Source organism: Balaenoptera musculus, chromosome 5 (genome assembly GCF_009873245.2).
Source record: "Balaenoptera musculus isolate JJ_BM4_2016_0621 chromosome 5, mBalMus1.pri.v3, whole genome shotgun sequence".
Lineage (NCBI taxonomy): Eukaryota > Metazoa > Chordata > Mammalia > Artiodactyla > Balaenopteridae > Balaenoptera > Balaenoptera musculus.
This window is the reverse complement of record NC_045789.1, coordinates 53,476,226-53,495,116: the sequence shown is the minus strand read 5'-3', so window position 1 is coordinate 53,495,116 and position 18,891 is coordinate 53,476,226. Positions and strand designations below refer to the sequence as shown.

The window sequence follows — 18,891 nt, the reverse complement described above, 5'->3', positions numbered from 1 at the left end:
AATTCAGAGACTCACTGCCACGTTACCTAGGGTACTCACAGTAAAGATGATCATCTGTAGGCTTTTTCATTACATGTCTGCTCAAAAGCTGATTTTTAGGATGCCTGCTCTCTAATTGTGATGACCACAGATGTGCAGTTTCTCTTAGTCTTAATCTAAGCCCTGTTTTTCCTAAGGCCTCATAGATCTCTGTGCTTTTCAGTCTGGGATTAACTACGGTGTCGAAACAGTGGGCAGAGGTCTCTAGAATCTAGTTAGAACCAGTGCCACCAAAGAATTTTAACCCTCAGTGACTCAAACAGCTCAACCAACATATGCCTTTTTTTTGGACCTAGGGTATTCCATTGCTAATGTTTAAATAACAGTGGTAACTCTGTGCGATAATAATTTGTAACCGTCCTGCACTTTCGTAGTTGTAGGTTATTTATTCCTTTCCGAAACCTTTTTTTAACTGGCAATTGAGAGGAAAAATCTGAGAAGCTATTAAAGTACAGTTTTAACTATAGATCTGCATCTGGATATTCTAGACTTTTGGTATGGACTTATTCTAGCTTAATGATAGTCTCTTTCCCCCTGCCCTCCCTGTAAAGGGGGGGTGTGTGGGTGTGTGTATGTAGATATATATACATACACACATATTTTTATGTATGTATATACACTCTTGAACTACTCTCAATGTGTGAGGTAAGATGTCTTTTAGATGAGGAATCCAGTAGTAGTACCTAGTAGGCAGTTCTGTCACACTGTGCCCACTTCTCCCATACATTCACATCACCACCACCACAGATCATGCCACCTTGATACTTTAATTTTAGATATACTTCTCTTTTCCTGTAAATGTCGAAATATTTTCTGAGGTGTAAAAAGTGTAAAATTTGGGCGTTTAATATTCATCTTTAAGAAAATTCACGTAAGGTTAGAATAAATGGTTATATAGCTTGTCCACTGGACCAGGTTATTTGCTTGTATTTTTCCTTCTCCATTATGTCTTTGCTCAGGTCCTTTTCATTGCTTCAAATGTAACCCTGCCTTACCTCTCTACATACGGCTTTTCCTGAGTCACTTTTCTTTCAGACTTTTCCCATATGTCACCTTTTCCAGGAAGCATTTTCTGATTGTTTTTTCTTTCTTTCCAAAATAGATATGACCATTCACATTAAAAACAAAACTTTAGGGTACCCATTCTTTTACAAAATCATTGTGTGTGCTTGTTTACTCTCTGATAAAAGCTGTGGAAGAAAGGTTAGGAATGCAAGCTCTTTATTTTATTCATCTTTGTATGTCCTTTGAGCAGTTTCATTTGTATTGTGTATATATATATAATAGATCTTTAAAGCATTTATTTAATTTGGCATTACTTTATGCACAAATAGATGAAACCTTATTGAATGATGTTAATTTTCGATTATTTTTTTTGACAAGTACTTATCATGTGTCATGTTTGTGTTCAGTGTTGTGCTGGGTTGTTAAAGAACTATAAAAATACAGGTTATCTTTTTTTAACTTGGTGAGACCATTTTGCCCTATGGCTCAGAGAGCTTAGAGCCAGAGTTTGTTTAAATTATTTAGGTATAGCACTGTAGTGTAAGTGGAGGGCATAATTAATACATGCAAATATAGGAATTTATGAATAAAAACATTTGTATTGTCAAGAGCCATTCCATGTGTAGTGGGGAGTATTGCCTTATCAAAAGGAGGGAGGATATTTGAATCTGGGAAAGCAGCCCTGAACCAAGGATAGGGGGCATGTATTTTCATTTGGTATTAACTGCCTAGTTAAGCTTCATCTCTTTGTTGGTCAGTTATTTAAAAATGCAAGATTTTTAGGGGCTTCCCTGGTGGCTCAGTGGTTGAGAATCTGCCTGCCGATGCAGGGGACACGGGTTCAAGCCCTGGACCGGGAAGATCCCACATGCCGCGGAGCAACTAAGCCCGTGCGCCACAATTACTGAAGCCTGCGTGCCTAGAGCCTGTGCTCCACAACAGGAGAGGCCACCGCAATGAGAAGCCCGCGCACGGCAACGAACAGTAGCCCCTGCTCACCATAACTAGAGAAAAGCCCACGCGCAGCAACAAAGACCCAACGCAGCCCCAAAAAAATAAATAAATTTATTAAAAAAAAAAAATACAAGATTTTTAGTACACAGAAACAAGAAATATGCTAAACATTTGATATGTTATTTCATATGCAGATTGCTTAAAACAAGTATGAAGAAGGTGGTGATATCCTTGTTTATAAGATGAAGAAACTCAGGCTCAGAGAAGCTGAGAGAGAGCTGGGATTAAACCCCAAACTGTCTTGGTTTTAAGCTCATTATCTTAAGCGTATTATTTAGCTTTTTTTAATTTTGAGAACACGTGAGAATGTGGAAAGAGTGTGTCTCTGAAGGGGGCTCCCTTTCTGGGGAATAAGCTCTATCAGTCTTAAATTTTAGTCATATTTAAATCATGATTAACATAGGAATTCACTACTAAAGTAGTATAAGGATTCTGCAAAGTAATATAATTAATATTACTTTGTATTTAGGCGTGAATTACCCTTCACTAAGTCGGCTCATCTCACCAATCCTTGGAATGAACATAAGCCAGTAAAGATCGGACGTGATGGACAGGTTTGTTAACTTTAATTGATTCTTTAAAAAACATATATTTAATCAACCCTTTTAAATATCTTTATTGAAGGATATTTTAAAACCATTTTTGATTGAATTTGTGGGAAAGATTAAGGGAAAATAGTCTTATTTGGAGTTTGTGATTACTGTGATTTTGATTGATTAATCTGACCTCTGTTAATGTTGAAAGATAGGTAGCTTTATATGGTACTTCATTAATACAGTTGAAGGAAAAGTTTTCAAAGAAAATTGGCATGATTTTTACATGCTTTTTCATTATGTTATTACTGTTTAACAGATTCTGAACTTTGTATAATATATTTTAGAAATGCCATTTAATGTCTTTGCTGAAGTTTTCTGAGTAGAAGGAAGCTTTACGAAAAGGAGATAAGTATGTGTAGTCAGGTTTTCAAGTCTGCAAATGAAATCAAAAGTGTGCTGTGACTTAAACCCAAACCTGTGAACCTTACAGTTTCTACATGTAATTTTGAACCAGGTTTTCATTGCTCATAAGTGAAAATATTGGTAACTGAAAATAAAACTTAATTTTAAAAAGTCTGTAGATTAGTCTGTTTTTCTAGTTAATATAATGTATTTAAGTGCATTTAGCAATTTATGATTATGAAAATTGTTGCCACACTAATGTATGTTTTTCCTCCACTGTATTAAGATGGATGACTTTGTCCTGATACTTCCGTATTTTGCACAAAGAAATATTCCTTTGTTGCAGAGGGTGATTGTCACAGAGTTTTTTGTGTAGTTAACTTTGAAGATTCTACACTTTTAATTTTTCCCCTTATATAAATACGTGAAACACTTTTAAAAGGTTTTTTAAAAACCTTTCAAGGAAATTTATCGGAATCGCATATGATCATCAGCCTTGGGAAGGAAGCCTCCAAGTCAATCTGTTTTTGTTCTTGTACATCAGGAAAATACAAGTCTATTGAAAGTTTCTCCTTTTTTTTTCATCTTGTAAATTACTACTTTCCTATTCTAGGAAATTGAACTTGAATGTGGAACCCAGCTTTGTCTTCTATTTCCCCCTGATGAAAGTATTGACTTGTATCAGGTCATTCATAAAATGCGTCACAAGAGAAGAATGCATTCTCAGCCCCGGTCAAGAGGACGTCCATCCCGTCGAGAACCAGTCCGGGATGTGGGAAGGTTAGAAACGTTCTTTGGACTGATAATAGGCACATGTATCAGAATAACATGATGGAGGAATGTGATTCGTCAAAAGTTTGTCCTGCGGTAAAGAAGAAAGAGAAAATCCTCAAATCAAGCTGCATGGACTAGTTTGTGGCTTCATTGAGGATTTCACATGGTCACCTTGGTCTCAGTCATTTTTCAAGAGGAAAATGGGGATCTTTCCTTATGCAGAAAAAATTATCTGCTAAAGAGTGATAACCAGTTTAGATTAGATAATAATCTGATAATACAATGTATACCATTGAAATGAGGTAGGCCTTTGTTGCTAAGAACAGGCTAGAAAGGAGGAAGAGGAGGAAGTCTTTATTTGCAAAAATTGTTAATATTTTGTAAAAAGCCTTTTCTTTCAGGTGTGTCTCTGGATAAGCCTTATCAGATATGGGACTTTTATAAAGGATCACTAATATTTTTTCAGAAGATGACGCCTCATTTAGAGGATAAAATATTTTAAGTTATTTTGATATTCAAGAGGAGCATTATTGGGACTATTTCAGATTTTGCCATCGTGATGTGTTAACCCCATTGTCAAATATTGTCTAACTTGTACCCAGTGAATTCACACATCTTGCTGAGCTTCTGAAAACAATAGGTTCTCTCCAAAGGGGATCAAGTGGCCCTGGGAGACCCGGCAACAAACCAAAAAGAAGGGCTGTTGCTGTGTCTGTTTACAGCTTTTCCAGATGCTGGCAGTACCTGTGGACTTAAAGTGTTTTTTAGAGGATCGCCATGGTTATTGATCACTACTTACGAACTAAACAGCATTTTCCAGGAAAAGGGGGTTTAACTTGTTGCAGAATTGGAGAAGTCTTTGCAAAGGACTGATTTATGCCCTTCTACCCAACACCTTCCCCTGTATAGATTTGCATACAGCTAAATCTAAAATATTCTGCTAAAGACTGTTGGATGTGTGGTTGATGGGATGAAACCTTTGGTTAAGTTTCCTTTTGGTGGAAACATCCTGTGGTAGGTACAGATAATCCAACAAGAGTCCCCATTTCTTTGAGCTTAAGAAGGACACTGTCAAGTAGGTAGGAGGAAACCTGGCAGAGCCCCCTTATTTTTGGCCTAAAAGGACTGAGCACCAAGATGTCTTTTGAAGTTTTAAGCTAAGAGGTTTCCAGTGCAATACAGTACATACAAGTGAAGTTTTTACCTCAGTTTTGCAATGGACTGTAAACTATACTTACACTACACCTTCTCTCAAGCCTGCCAGGGCCTCCATATTTGTATGTGGCTTACAGCTTAAAGTCAGTAGTTGGACTACTTTATGAACTGTTACTATCATGTTTTATACCGGTCGTAAATGCACTCCCCAAACTACAAGAAAGCGGTATGTTTATTTTTTTAAACCAGCTTTTAATTTTCTTAGTCTTATTTATTGTAGATGCAACTGTTTTTATTCTGTTGGGGGGTTTGGGTTTATTGCAGCTTCGTAGTTTGAGTGAACTTGTGTTGCAAAAGTTAATGAAAGCAGTTGATAATTCAGAGAAATAGCTGGAAAACTGGTGATACCAGGTTATTATGGAGTTTTTTACATTAAGGGTAAAAAGGTGTATTTATTATTACCTTAAAAACTTGGATTTTTGTTTTTCTTTTGTGTAGCTCTTTATTAAATGCTAAGTAAAATGAAGTGTATTTAATGATGTATTTACATTAACCATTGAGATTTATGGAAGATAGGGAAGAGCAGCCAGAGCTGCAGATAGTAAAGTTGTCACCTTCTAAAGAATACACTTTGAACTCGTTTTATGAACTCTGTTAAAACTCTGCCCCATTACGTGCCAGTTTTATTTTAAGGCATTGTCTCTAGAAAAAATTCCCATAATTCCTAAATGTTATTAACTTTAGAAATTGGTTTTTCAAAGTATTAAGATTTTCAAAACTTTTCTGTAAAGTCACTTTTAATAAGTATCAAATTTTCTGTATGATCATGTGAAAAGTGTAATTTTGTGCAAAGCAGGAGAAAAATATTTAAGAAATTATTAATTTTCTTTAGACTTAGCCTAAAATGACATTAATACCTTTACATATATAGATTTTAGAGTTACCTGTTGTGTAATGATGATAGTTTTTTTCCCCTTCTTTTACCTGAATGGAGACTTTATTTGGGAAAGTGTTTTAATTGTTAAACTGGATATTTATATTAGTTTGAGGGCAGCTCATTTACTTCTGTTTAGATTACTAAAATGTGATTTACGTATTTTGAGCAGATTACTCTTTGCAAGTGTCTCATCATAGTATGAGGATTACGGAGAATATCTATTCCAGCGATACATCTAAGGATTGGTGTATAGTAATTACTTTGAGGAGTTAAAATTTAGAAATTTTAAGATATTTGCTCACCAAAAATTAGGGTGTTATTTTAAAGGAAATACTGAGCTTTTTTGTGTGCTTATTTCTGTCAGAAACACTTGCTTTGCTGTTTGTTCTCCCAGCAGTTTTTGGTTTAATTTCTAATGTGTCTAATTTGTGTAGGCGTCGACCAGAAGATTATGATATTCATAACAGCAGAAAGAAACCAAGGATTGACTATGCCCCTGAGTTTCATCAGAGACCAGGTTAATATTTTATAATCCTGCGGATATTTGACTTGAAATTATTAAAAACAACAACAACAACACAAACTTCTATCATGACCCTATAGTTTTAAAAATGAGAAAACTTTAGGATGTGACTACTTAAACCTTAGGAAATTATTAATCACGTAGTAATTCCTCTACTTTGTTAAGGTTGTTTATTCTAGTGTGACTCATTATCATAATCTGTTAATTACCTGAAATTACTAATTTATCATTATTGCACAAATGGAAACTGCACTTGTGCTTTTAAGATTAAATGTAGTTAGGGAAAGCAGTGATCTTACACTCTATTAAGCTTTTTATTCCCTTTGATACTTAGTATTTCATGTGTATACAGCTTTAAATGGAAGCTGAAATTATGCTATTATTTTTCTAAATAAAAATACCTTTGACATCATTTTTTTAGAGAGGAATGGGGAATGCTTGGTTTAATCTAAAAGCAGCTTTTCAGTTAGTCTTTCCCTTACTGGAATTGAAAAAGGCAAAGTGTATTTAAGAGAAGATATTTATTTAAAACAGTCAGTGATACACTTATAAAAATTAGGCAGTTTGGAAGTTGGTGTTAGCATTACAGCACTGTATGTGACAAGTGGCTTGATAAGCCTCATTCTTCTCCAAAATGGAATATTCCAGAGAGTAAAATTAAATTTTTCCCCAGTAACTTGGCCCCTCAGATTTTTTTACATTTTTAATTTACTGAGTACTTAGGAAAAGAAGGAGGGAGAATATTTCTCTTATTACCGTGGTTCTTTCACTTATTGATAAAATGTATATATCTTCATTTCTGCAACTTTTGTTAATTTTGCTTTTCTCCCTGTACATTTGCATTTTTTAAAACTATGGTTGACTTAGCAAGGCTTGTGTATACTCAAGGTAGAGGTAAACATTTGTTTTAAGGAAGACCTATTACGGTGTCCTCAAGATAATTCCTCTGCCCTTACCTTCCTTATGGTGCAGCATGAAGAAATTTCTGTCTAGCAAGAATTGGGGTGTGAATTTAGAAGATCCATATGAAAATCTCTCTAGCAGTTTATAATTCTGTGATATCAGTAAGTTATTTAGTTACTTTTATCATGTAATCTGAGAAGAAAATCTGAAAGTGGAATAATACAATAATAGCATCACTATTATTTCATGGGAAGAATTGAATTGAGTGGTAAGGTTTAATTATAATGCCATAATACAAAACATATATTTGATATACTAAAATGCTTGATGTTTAAACAGGGTATTTAAAGGATCCACGATACCAGGAAGTAGATAGGTAAGTTGGGTTCACTCTTGCTAAGTTTTGAATTACATTCTTGGAACTAGTTTATGAATTACCTGAATTTAGTTTCACAAATCTTATTCCCAACAGACGGTTTTCAGGAGTTCGCCGAGATGTGTTTTTAAATGGGGTAAGCATCTCACTTTTTAAATTTAATGTACATAAAATCTGTATCTGATTTATTTTGTAACTTCTGGGCTTTTTATTTATTTATTAACATTATCATCTTTCATTTTAGTCCTACAATGACTATGTGAGGGAATTTCATAACATGGGACCACCACCACCTTGGCAAGGAATGGTTTGTATTATTCTATTTTTGCAAGTTATTTAACTTCATTTGCAGTTACATACACGTTGAGTGCCTACTTGGAATATGTTACAGTTACCCATTAGGAGACTTAAAATACGTATCTTTGGTGATATATACTTGCATGCTGTTTTTAAAACTAAAGGCTAATGAATGATTTGATTTTTATTAATAGTACTGGCTTAATTGATGAGTATTATGATTTATTATTGTAGTGGCTAGTAGTGCAAACTCTTCGGGGTTCAAATACCTTCCCTTCTCAACTCTGACCTTGGACAAGTTTCATAATGTATTTTTTTCTTATAGTTTTCCTTATCTGTAAAACTCGATAAGCATCCATTCATTCTTTGGCTCATCAAACTAATATTTAGTACCTACTCTTTGCAAGCACTGTGCTTGCTCTGGGTATATGTTGGTGAATAAATTGGACATTATGTCTATCCTTTTATGGCTTAAAATTTAATGGAATGGTCATTAATGTCATTTAATGTCAACCTCAGGATTGTCAAGAAGCTAAATATACAAAATACATGTTAAGTTTAGCATAGTGCCTGACCCTAATATTCAGTAAATTCTCTATATTAAATAAGGTTAATTAAACCCTGTCCCTAAACTTTAATTTTTTTCCCTTTCTTTAAGAAAACTGGATATTCTTAGAATATATCTTAAGGTATTGAGGATAGCTGAAGCATTAATCCCTAAAAAATAAAAAACTTGGAAGTTTAAGTAGTTCTGATTGTTTCTTACCTTTTTTATCTTAAATGCTGCCTGTAATGTGGCATTTCCATCTGACTTTTGTTTCACTTAGGTACTCTGTACAGATAGATGAATTATGAGATTTCTTTCCTTTAGATTCTAGGAAATTAAAGAAAATATTTAATAATATTATCTTGGCACTAATTAGGGGGAGAAGTACCTTTGATTTTCCATTATTCATTTTATAATGGCATTTAAAAGTTCATTAGACCCTGAGTTTTTTTTTTTTTTTTTTTTTTAAGAATACATTTGTGCATAGTGGTTAAGATGACTGATTCTAGAGCCAGAATGCCTGATGTTGTGTCTAACTTCCACCCCTTTACTAGCAGTGTGATCTTAAGCAGGTTACTTAACCATTTGGTGCCTCAGTTTCCCTTTTGTAAACTAGGATTACGTAATAGTACCTATCTGTAGGGTTGCTGTGAGAATTAGCCATGTAAAGTGCTTAGGACAGTGCCTGGTCCATAGTAATCACTGTGTAGTGAGGGCTCGCTATTTTATTAGTATGTAAATGGTATGTATAAAAGTATAAATGTTAAATTTTGGAAGATATGTAATTAGAGAGTTTATTACACACATTTTCAACAAGCAAATAGGGTATTTTGAAGGAATCCTAATGCCATCAAAGTAATGGCTTGTATAGAGTAAATTATTTGTTGGGATGGGTGGTTTGGGTAGGGGAATTCTAAGAATGGTTTGTTTACAAGGATGTTTGGTAGATGCTTATGGAAGTGGTTTTCTTTTTTTAGACTCCTTATCCTGGAATGGAACAACCTCCACACCATCCTTACTATCAGCACCACGCTCCACCTCCTCAAGCTCATCCCCCCTACTCAGGACATCACCCAGTACCACATGAAGCAAGATACAGAGATAAACGAGTAGTAAGTGAATGAGAAGGCAAAAGTATGAGGGAACTACTTAGAATTCTGTAGATAATTTGAATGTGAGGGATACCAGATTATGTTGAGTGGTAGACGGTTTCATATTCTTATTGAAGGCTGTTTTTGAAGTAATTCACAACTTGTTTTTATTAAAAATGGCTAGTCCCTTTGATTATTTAAACAGACTATAGTTGAGGTTGAGATTTCTGGGTCTTCAGTATAGTAGTTGGGCCAAGTTTATTAAATGTTACACACACACACACAATGGACTGAGTTTATTAAATGTTACACACACACACACACACACACACACACACACACACACACACACACACACACACACCCACACACACAACACCACACACACACACACACACACACACACACACACAATGACTCTGTGCTGGGCCACATAAACATCCTTTTATCTTCCCACATGATGAAGAGCATGCATATCTGAGAGGACCAGTCAGAGCAGTAGTTTCCTAGCCTATCTTTGAGATACTTTTCATCTGTCATTTATTTCCTTATCCTCATAAAGATACTAATCCTTCAAAATAAAGTCATACTAGGATCTTTAATGTGCGGTTAAAATTGAGAAATCCTAATTGACTAATAGACTTTAATTTAGTAGTGGTTTTTTTGGTTTGTTTTTTCAGTCACAGAAGAAGAAATATGCAGTCTATGTATGATGAAATCTTAGTTGACTAGCTGGGTTGTGTTTTTTAAAAATGCCTTTTGTAAATGATCACATTTCAAAAAGGAAGTTCTTAGATTCTTTTATCAAAATGTACTTTTAAACAAGTTCTATTTCTGTGTAGCTTTTTGTTAGTATATATGATATATTTCATACTTAGGTAATATTCACATATTATTATATGTGAAAGGTAGTGTGGAGTTGTTTTTGAACCTTATATTCTATATATTAAGCTGACTTTGAAGAGACCAAGTTCAGTAAGTAAAGAAGAATTGAGAACTAAGAGTAGAAATCTAGAGCAGGGGTCAAGCTTAGAAAAAAATATCCACGGTAACAGCCTTGCACCTCAGTTGCTTACCTTACCCTTTGTTGTCCTCCTCAACCTTTTGTGTATTATTAGCTCTGTGTGGAATAGACTGTACAATCTTACTGCAGTACATATTTTCTTAAAATTCTGTCAAATTCCGTAAATTGTCATTAACAGTGATTTAGTTTGAAAAAAAATCAGGAATGGAAGAATTCTTAATTTCACCTTTAGAGGGCAGAGTTGGTTTGGTTTAGTTTGTAGACTCAAAGGAGGAAAAATAAGTATAGCTCACCTGTTGCAGAAAAACAGTGATGACATTTAGCGTAGTTGACAGCATGTATTGATGTATTGATCATGTGGTTGATGGTCATCATTTGGTGATTATTTTCGCATAAATCTTAATAAAGGGATTGGATGGAGAAATCATTAAAGTTAAATAGAAAACTGCATGAAGTGATTTTTTTAATGAGATTTGAATAATCCTCTGTTGTAGGTGTCTAATTAGTAAGACATCAAAATCCTTTTTCTAAACAATGTCAGAATTACATTCTGTGAATTAATGAATAGGGCATTTCTTTATATTCTTTCTCTACAATAAAGGGACACATAAATTCCATTTGATTTTTGACATACCTTACCCATTTTTTACCTTTTCTAGCATGATTATGATATGAGGGTGGATGATTTCCTTCGTCGAACACAAGCTGTTGTCAGTGGTCGGAGAAGTAGACCTCGTGAAAGAGATCGGGAGCGAGAGCGAGACCGCCCTAGAGATAACAGAAGAGACAGAGAACGAGATAGAGGACGTGATAGAGAAAGAGAAAGAGAGCGATTATGTGATCGGGACAGAGACCGAGGGGAGAGAGGTCGATATAGAAGATAATGTGCTTTTGGAAGCACTGATTGTTTTAAAGATAAAAGAATCTTGTATTTTTCTTTTTGTGTGTGTTTACAACTAGTAAATTTATTTCAACTGTCTTACTTAAAGTTCACTTGTGTAGAAGGATTTATTATGACCCTCTTTGTTCCAAGCATGCAGTATAATAAGAACTGGAAAAAACTCAAATCCTCCAAAAAATGCACAGTTGACATTTGAGTTGAGACTTTTATTGGGGCAGAATGGAACAGTCCAAGAATGTAGATATTGATTCAGTCTCCATAATGTTCATCTACATATAGTATGTTCATCCTAGAGTTATTTTTTGTTTGTTTTCTTTCTTTTGGATCTTGATTGATGACTGCCACAATATTTTGCTTTGATGTATTTCTAAATGTAGGTGCACCACGGTTCAGTAAAATAATGCTGCTATCAAGTATGCAAATATTGAAATATGATGGTTGACTGTATGGCAGTGTTGTAGCAGCCTCTTGGTTTCTCCTTTTCCTTCTTTTTTTTAATCTTAAAAAAGGTCACTTTTTTATGTTCTTCCGTCTTCAATGATGGAGCAATATTAAGAAGACATTGCTATCTAATTTTTAATCTTTTTAGATAAAAAATTCCTATGTTCAGTAGCATGGTTGATGCTATTGTTTAGCCTTCCCCTCCAAACTGTATACATTGGCTTGGAATGTTCACAACTTGCGGTGTGTGGCAGCGGAAGATAATTCCCCATATTCTACATTGCTACTGTTTTGTATAAAATAAATTGGTAAAGATTGACACTTATGTCTTGTATTTCTTTCTTGTCTGGATGCAAGTTTGTTTCCTTATATATTAGTGGACATAAAAGAATGCTTTGTGTTCAGGAATTGTGGGAACCCCATTTGTCTTTTTTTGCATATTTTATCAGAAATGATTAACCTAGGTCAATTATATTAAAGGCTTATTACTTCTATTTCTAATGTAAGAACTAACGGTACACAGTGGAGTTTCGTTAGTATTTTGGTTAAGTATTCATCTGATAACATTTTTGTATCTACTCTGGTTATAGGATTGTTTTCTTTTTTCAGGTTTTGTGTTGGTTTGTGTGTAACTTTGATAAGTTAGCTACTTTAGGTATTTTCTATTTTACTTTTAGAATACACTTTTAAAATTTAACCCTCTTATAGTTACTTATTTTAAGTTAATCAAGTTAATCATCAATCCCTCTCAGTAGTAACAAGCTGTATAAAATACAGTTTATGAGAGATTTTTTTTGTACTTTATTTTGAGTTATACCTATAGTTTTGGCCTTTGTTATGTTGAATATTTATTTGGGATATTTGAATATTTGACCACATTTTTTTGTTTTCATACATTGTCATAATTGTGTTCTGTACCAGATCATGATTACAGTTTTATATTTATATTAGTGTCAAAAGAACACAGGAACTTCACTGTTGAAGGATATTTAAAACTATCAGTTTACTGCTTTCATATTCTCACTGATATTTAGAATATTTTTCCATTCACTTACAATTAGTAGGTATATTTACCTATTTCAAAAATAAAGCATAAGGATTTATTTTAAATCTGTGCAGTGTGGTAGAGAAGAAAGAACATTTAACTGTATTAGGAAACCTGGGTTCTAGTTTCAGCATTGCCTTTGATTAAACCAGTTGGTAATGTATGGTAAGTCATTTCACTGACATTTTGTTTGTATTCATCAATATGTTTTGCAAGTTGATATCTAAGGTTTTCTTTTCAAGTTCTTAAACTCTGAAGAATTTCTAAAATGTAGAGGAATCACCAAAAATGTTACTTTATGAGATAAGTAGGTAATATTAAAGTCATCTTTCTGAAATAATCATAGTAATAATAAAATATACATCATGTTGAGCACTTTGTATTTAAAGTCACTTTGTGCTTTCATGTACTGACTTCATCTTCATATAGCATCTCACTCTATTTTTATACATGGAGAGACAGGCCCAAAGAGGTTAATAATTTGTTCAAGATTATAAAGGTGGTAATTGATGGAGCCAAGATTCCATCCATATATTTCATCCAGTTTGGTGTTTTGAAGAAGCCATCTCATCATTTGGAAAAAGTAGAAAATAAATATTTTAAATGATGGTGCTGTGTTCTACTACTAAGGATATTAAACATATTTCAAGCTTCCTTATTAAAAGTGTCCAATCACATGTTAACGTGTGCTTTGTATTTTAGGTGTTAAGATGCTTAGTATCTAGTTAATCTATTCTAAAAAGCTAACATTTATTGATTTCTTACTATGTTATCACGTATTATTCTGTATACTTAATGTTAGCTGATTTAATCCTCACAATAACTGGTTTTTCTCCTCCTGATTTTTTTGAATGAAAAAACTGACAGAGGAATGTGGTGTGAAAGATTGAATGATAATTTGTTTTCCTATGCAAAGAAATGAAAATAATAGAAGTGTAAAATGGACATTTTGATTAGGTATTTGAAGACATTTATGACAGCCTTCCTTATTGTGAGAAGCATAGTTTCTTCCATGTATTCTACAATATTGACTGTAAAAATCTCTACATCAGCAACATGTTCAAGTCAAAATTAAGTTACTCAGACTGGTTTTCTTTTTTTGTTTGTTTTGGCAGCATGGGATCTTAGTTCCCTGACCAGGGATTGAACCTGGCCACTGCAGTGAAAGCACCAAATCTTAATTAACCACTGGACACCAGGGAATTCCCTATTCAGAGTTTAGAAATTCAGGGTTTTTATTAGGTGGAGTAAAAATTCAAGGGAGGGAAATTTAATTCAGGTATGTCACTTCTCTTTTGGCTTTGCTTTCCTGTATGATGACTTTATTCTCAGGCATAGTCTTAAGTATTCCAAAAATGGCCATTACCATCTCCAGGCTTCTATTATCCATATAGTTCTCAGTGTCAGAAGGAGAGAGACCATTTTTTTCCAACAAGTTTCCATATCAATTCCACAAAAGAACTCTGAATAGCCATGCTGGTTTCATGGAGCCAGCTCTGATCCAATGTGTGTGTCCAGGGAAATGGTGTTCTTTGACTAGCCAGCGTTGGAGGCAAGAGAAGCTGGGGATATTGTCAGTGCCACTGGAATTACATCAGGAGGGACCGTTGCCAAATGACGTGGACAAGTAGATAGCTGTTAAATGCATGTTCTCTCATAGAACTAGCATCTCGATGTCTGACTTTTCACTCAATGTTTTGTCGTCGTAGGCATAGCTTCCTTCTGTTCCTGGATGTCTCTTTTCATCCTGCTGTAGAATTCCTTGGTCACTCACCTGAAAGACGTAGATCCTGCTTTGTCATATCACTAAAATTATGATCTTAAGGCTTCGATGTATGTAATAATAAGAAGGAAATATGAGTTGTTGCCAGCATTTGACTGACTATGCTAGAGTTCCCTGACCCCAAGGTAAGGGTGACTGTTCACACATGGGTCATTTTATCTCAACTTTTAAAATTTTGTTTGATTTGGATAGAAAACATTCCAAATGTAATTTGATGTACATATTAAAAATTGAGGCACATGTGACACTATTCATCCAAACCTTTAGACTTCAAATTCCTTGTACTAGGAATAGGTATCTTAGAACTTAAAACAATTCATAGTATTCTATCCTCTGTATTATGGGTCATCTAAGTTTTTTCTCCTTTTCATGCTTTTAAGTCTTATACTTTGTGTTGCCCTTTCAGTTTCTTCTCTATGGCCTAAACTTGTCTATGACATCTGAAAGACTATTCAATCCTACAAATGATATTCAGGGTATAACAGGTCAGAAAACTGTTCCAGATCTTGGCGTCCACTGAACTCACTCAAAGGAGCTTTGTTTTTAAATTACGTGGCAAAAGACAGGAGGCTGCAGTTAGCCTCAAATAGTTTTCAGAGGACTCAGTGATTTTGGAATGTGAGCTCAGTACTTTTGGTTGGAAATATTCAATCAATTGGCAAACAACTGGCTTATAAGAATGCAGAAATTCCTACTACCCACTTCATCTGTAGTGGTTTTCAGAAGTGGATGAGAATTTTGATACAAAATTAGGAAATGTAAGTGGTTTTTATGGGAACATACTATTTAGATTAAAAGTATTTCTTTTACTATGAGGGTAGTTGTATTTTTCCTCTTCTGAGAGTTTTTAACTGAAGTCTATGGAGATAGAATATTATTGGGATTAATTTTAAGCTCAAAATAATTTGTTTTTTATTTTTGTTTTCAAAGCTAAATGCACATAAAATATATACTATATATAAACTTCCTGTTGGGATTTTGGATAAGGTTAAATCTCCATTTGTGTCATTTCTTGTTTCAAAATCATCCATATTCTGTAGTAGAAAAACTTGTACAAGAACTGCTTCCTTTGTAAGCAGACCTCTTTAGAAACGTACATTATCTGTACTATAGCAGCTGTTTTTCGTCACTGCAGTGAGGTCATATAGCTTGAGAGAAAATTTGAGAACAGATCCACTGACTCATTAATAAATTCTAAATAATTGTTATAGTGAATGGTACTGATTTCTTCTATAGCCTCCATTCATTGTTTTATCCATCCTAACAGTTCTTCAATTATCACTCAAGTATCCCACCCTGCTAGAACCCATGTGATTCAGGATTAGTTGGCCCCATCCTCAGAGAGTGGACTTGATTGGCCAGGGTTATCCCATTCCTGTAGGAACTCATGGATCAGGGCATGGCATTCCTTTTGCCAGGACTTGGCTTAAAATTAGGCAGTTTACCATACTTAGGCCAATGAAATGCCATGGGAGTTTTTCTGAGAATTTCTGGGAAACGTTTGCCTGCTCTTTGGGGAGAGTCACTGAAATAGATACTTTTTCATCTCACGGGACTAAATTATGTGAATGTGAAGTGTGGAAATGTTTTAACTATTTTGCCAGCTTCAGGGAACTGGTTTAAGGATAAATCCAACAAACAATAGGACAACCCATTCTGTCTTGCATCATAGAATAGGGTAGAAATTTCTGTAATCTTTGAGGAACTTTTCTACTTCACTGGGCCTTGAACCAAAGATGCTGTAAGTACAGTCAAGGATTTACAGAAATAAGGAAAAATCATTGGGAAGAGGTCATAGATCTGAGTAAAGCAGAGGGTGAGTGAGGGTGCAGGGTCAATATGGGCAAACAGATCTTGATAAAGTACATTTCAGCTCATGAAAAAGTGACACAGGGTTATGCTTTGCACTTGAACTCATCTGACCCAAATGCTGGTGTGGGGAAAAGGTGCTCAGAGCACATTGGAGTTTATAGTAAAAATCTGGTGAAGGGAGAAAAGGGAAGGGAGAAATTGAATGATGTTACATTTAATCTTTACATCATCTCTCTCCGGTAGGCGCTTCAGACTTTATTGCTAGTATGCAATAAAGTCAGGCTTTGAGCCACATTGTTTTAACTCAGTAGCCCACAATCTTCTGAGAGGAGGAAGGAAGAGCTTACTTCTCCTCTGTTTGGGAATGTGTTTCCTGGTGCAATCTGGCAAAAGAGTCGAGATATGTTGATTAGGAATGAAGGAAAAAAATATCAAAATATTTTTTAAAACATTTAAAAATTTTAAATTCATTTTAATTTGTTCTTTAATTGAAGCATAATTGAAATGTAACATTATATTAGTTTGAGGTGTACAACATGATTTGGTATTTATGTATTGTGAAATTATCACCACAGTAAGTTTAGTTAACACCCATCACCACGTAATTTTTTTTCTTGTGATGAGGACTTTTAAGATTTACTCTCAGCAGTTTCCGCATATGCAATATGATGTTAGCTATAGTCACCATGCTGTTAAAATTACATCTCCATGACTTGCTTATTTTGTAACGGGAGGTTTGTACCTTTTTACCCCTTTCAGCCATTTTGCCCACCTCCACCACCCGCCACCTTTGGTAACCACCAACCTATTTTCTGTATAAAATTTTTGAGCTTTATAAAATTTTTACTTAAAAATTTTTTCTTTTAGATTCCATCCACATTTAAGTGAGATTGTACAGTATTTGTCTTTGACTTGTTTCACTTGGCATAATGCCCTCAAGGTCATCTGTGTTGTCAGAAATAGCAAGATTTCATTCTTTTTTTATGGCTGAATAATATTCCATAGTGTGTATGCCACACTTTCTTTATTCATTCAGACATCAGTGGACACTCAGGTTATGTCTGTATCTTGGCTATTGTAAATTTGCAATGAACATGGACGTGCATATATCTTCTTGAATTAGTGCTTTCGTTTTCTTTGGGTAAGTACCCAGAAGTGAAATTGCTGGATAGTATGGTAGTTCTATTGTTTAGTTTTTTGAAGAAACTACATACTGTTCTGCATAGTGGTTGCACCAGTTTACAATCTCACCAACAGTATAGGAGGTTCCCTTTTCTTCATATCCTCACCAACACTTGTTATTTCTTGTCTTTTTGATAATAGCCATTCTAACAGGTGTGAGGTGATATTTTGATTTGCATTTTCCTGATAATTAGTGATCATGAGCACTTTTTCATGAACCTGTTGGCCATCTGTTTCTCTTCTTTGGAAAATAGCTATTCAGATCTTCTACCATTTTTTAATTGGATTTTTTGGGGGTTTTGTTTTTTTGCTATTGAGTTGTATGAGTTTTTTAAATATATTTTGGATATTAACTGCTTATCAGATATATAGTGTGCAAATATTTTCTCCCATTCAGTGGGCTGCCTTTTCATTTTGTTGATGATTTCTTTTGCTCTGTAGAAGCTTTTTAGTTGGATGTACAGGCATACTATGGAGATAATTGCAGGTTCAATTCTAGACCACTGTAATAAAGCAAATATCTCAGTAAAACTAGTCACATGAATTTTTTGGTTTCCTGGTGCATTTAAGTTATGCTTACACTATATTATAGTCTATTAAGTGTGCAATAGCAATACGTCTAAAAAAACAATGTATGTACCTTAGTTAAAAGAACTTTATTGCTAAAAAATGGTAACCATCATCTAGCAATGCAAGGTTGCCATAAACCTTCAGTTTGTAAAAAAAAAAATGCAGTATCCGTAAAGCATATTAAAGGGTAGTGCAATAAAACAAGGTTGCTTGTAGTCTCACTTGTTTATTTTACTTTTATTGCCTTTGCTTTCGGAATCAGAGTCAAAAAACCATCGCCAAGATGAATGTCAAGGAGCTTACTGCCTATTTTTTTCCTCTAGGAGTTTTATTGTTTCAGGTCTTAAGTTTAAGTCTTTAACCCATTTTGAGTTAACTTTTGCATATGGTGTAAGATATCCACTTTCATTCTTTTGCATGTGGCTGTCTCGTTTTCCCAACATCATTTATTGAAGAGACTGCCCTACTCCCATTGTATATTCTTGTCTCTTTTGTTGTAAATTAGTTGACCATATATGTGTGGTTTATTTCTCA

General features: G+C 34.4%; 1 protein-coding gene across 4 annotated transcripts in view; it reads left to right on the top strand.

Annotated features, from left to right (window-relative positions):
• The window catches only part of YTHDC1 (YTH domain containing 1), a 34,690-nt gene extending 22,406 nt beyond the window's left edge, over positions 1–12,284 (top strand). For 2 of the 4 annotated variants that reach the window (XM_036852586.1, XM_036852583.1), the window contains 8 exons: positions 2,528–2,612; positions 3,610–3,776; positions 6,297–6,379; positions 7,628–7,664; positions 7,737–7,800; positions 7,909–7,971; positions 9,486–9,620; positions 11,283–12,281. In XM_036852586.1, the coding sequence (XP_036708481.1) occupies positions 2,528–2,612; positions 3,610–3,776; positions 6,297–6,379; positions 7,628–7,664; positions 7,737–7,800; positions 7,909–7,971; positions 9,486–9,620; positions 11,283–11,507 (859 nt within the window). In that variant the 3' untranslated portion in view covers positions 11,508–12,281. Of the gene's footprint in view, positions 1–2,527; positions 2,613–3,609; positions 3,777–6,296; positions 6,380–7,627; positions 7,665–7,736; positions 7,801–7,908; positions 7,972–9,485; positions 9,621–11,282 lie in introns of all 4 variants that reach the window. The other 2 variants (XM_036852585.1, XM_036852587.1) reach the window with 2 other exon arrangements.
• The last annotated feature ends 6,607 nt before the right edge of the window (positions 12,285–18,891 follow it).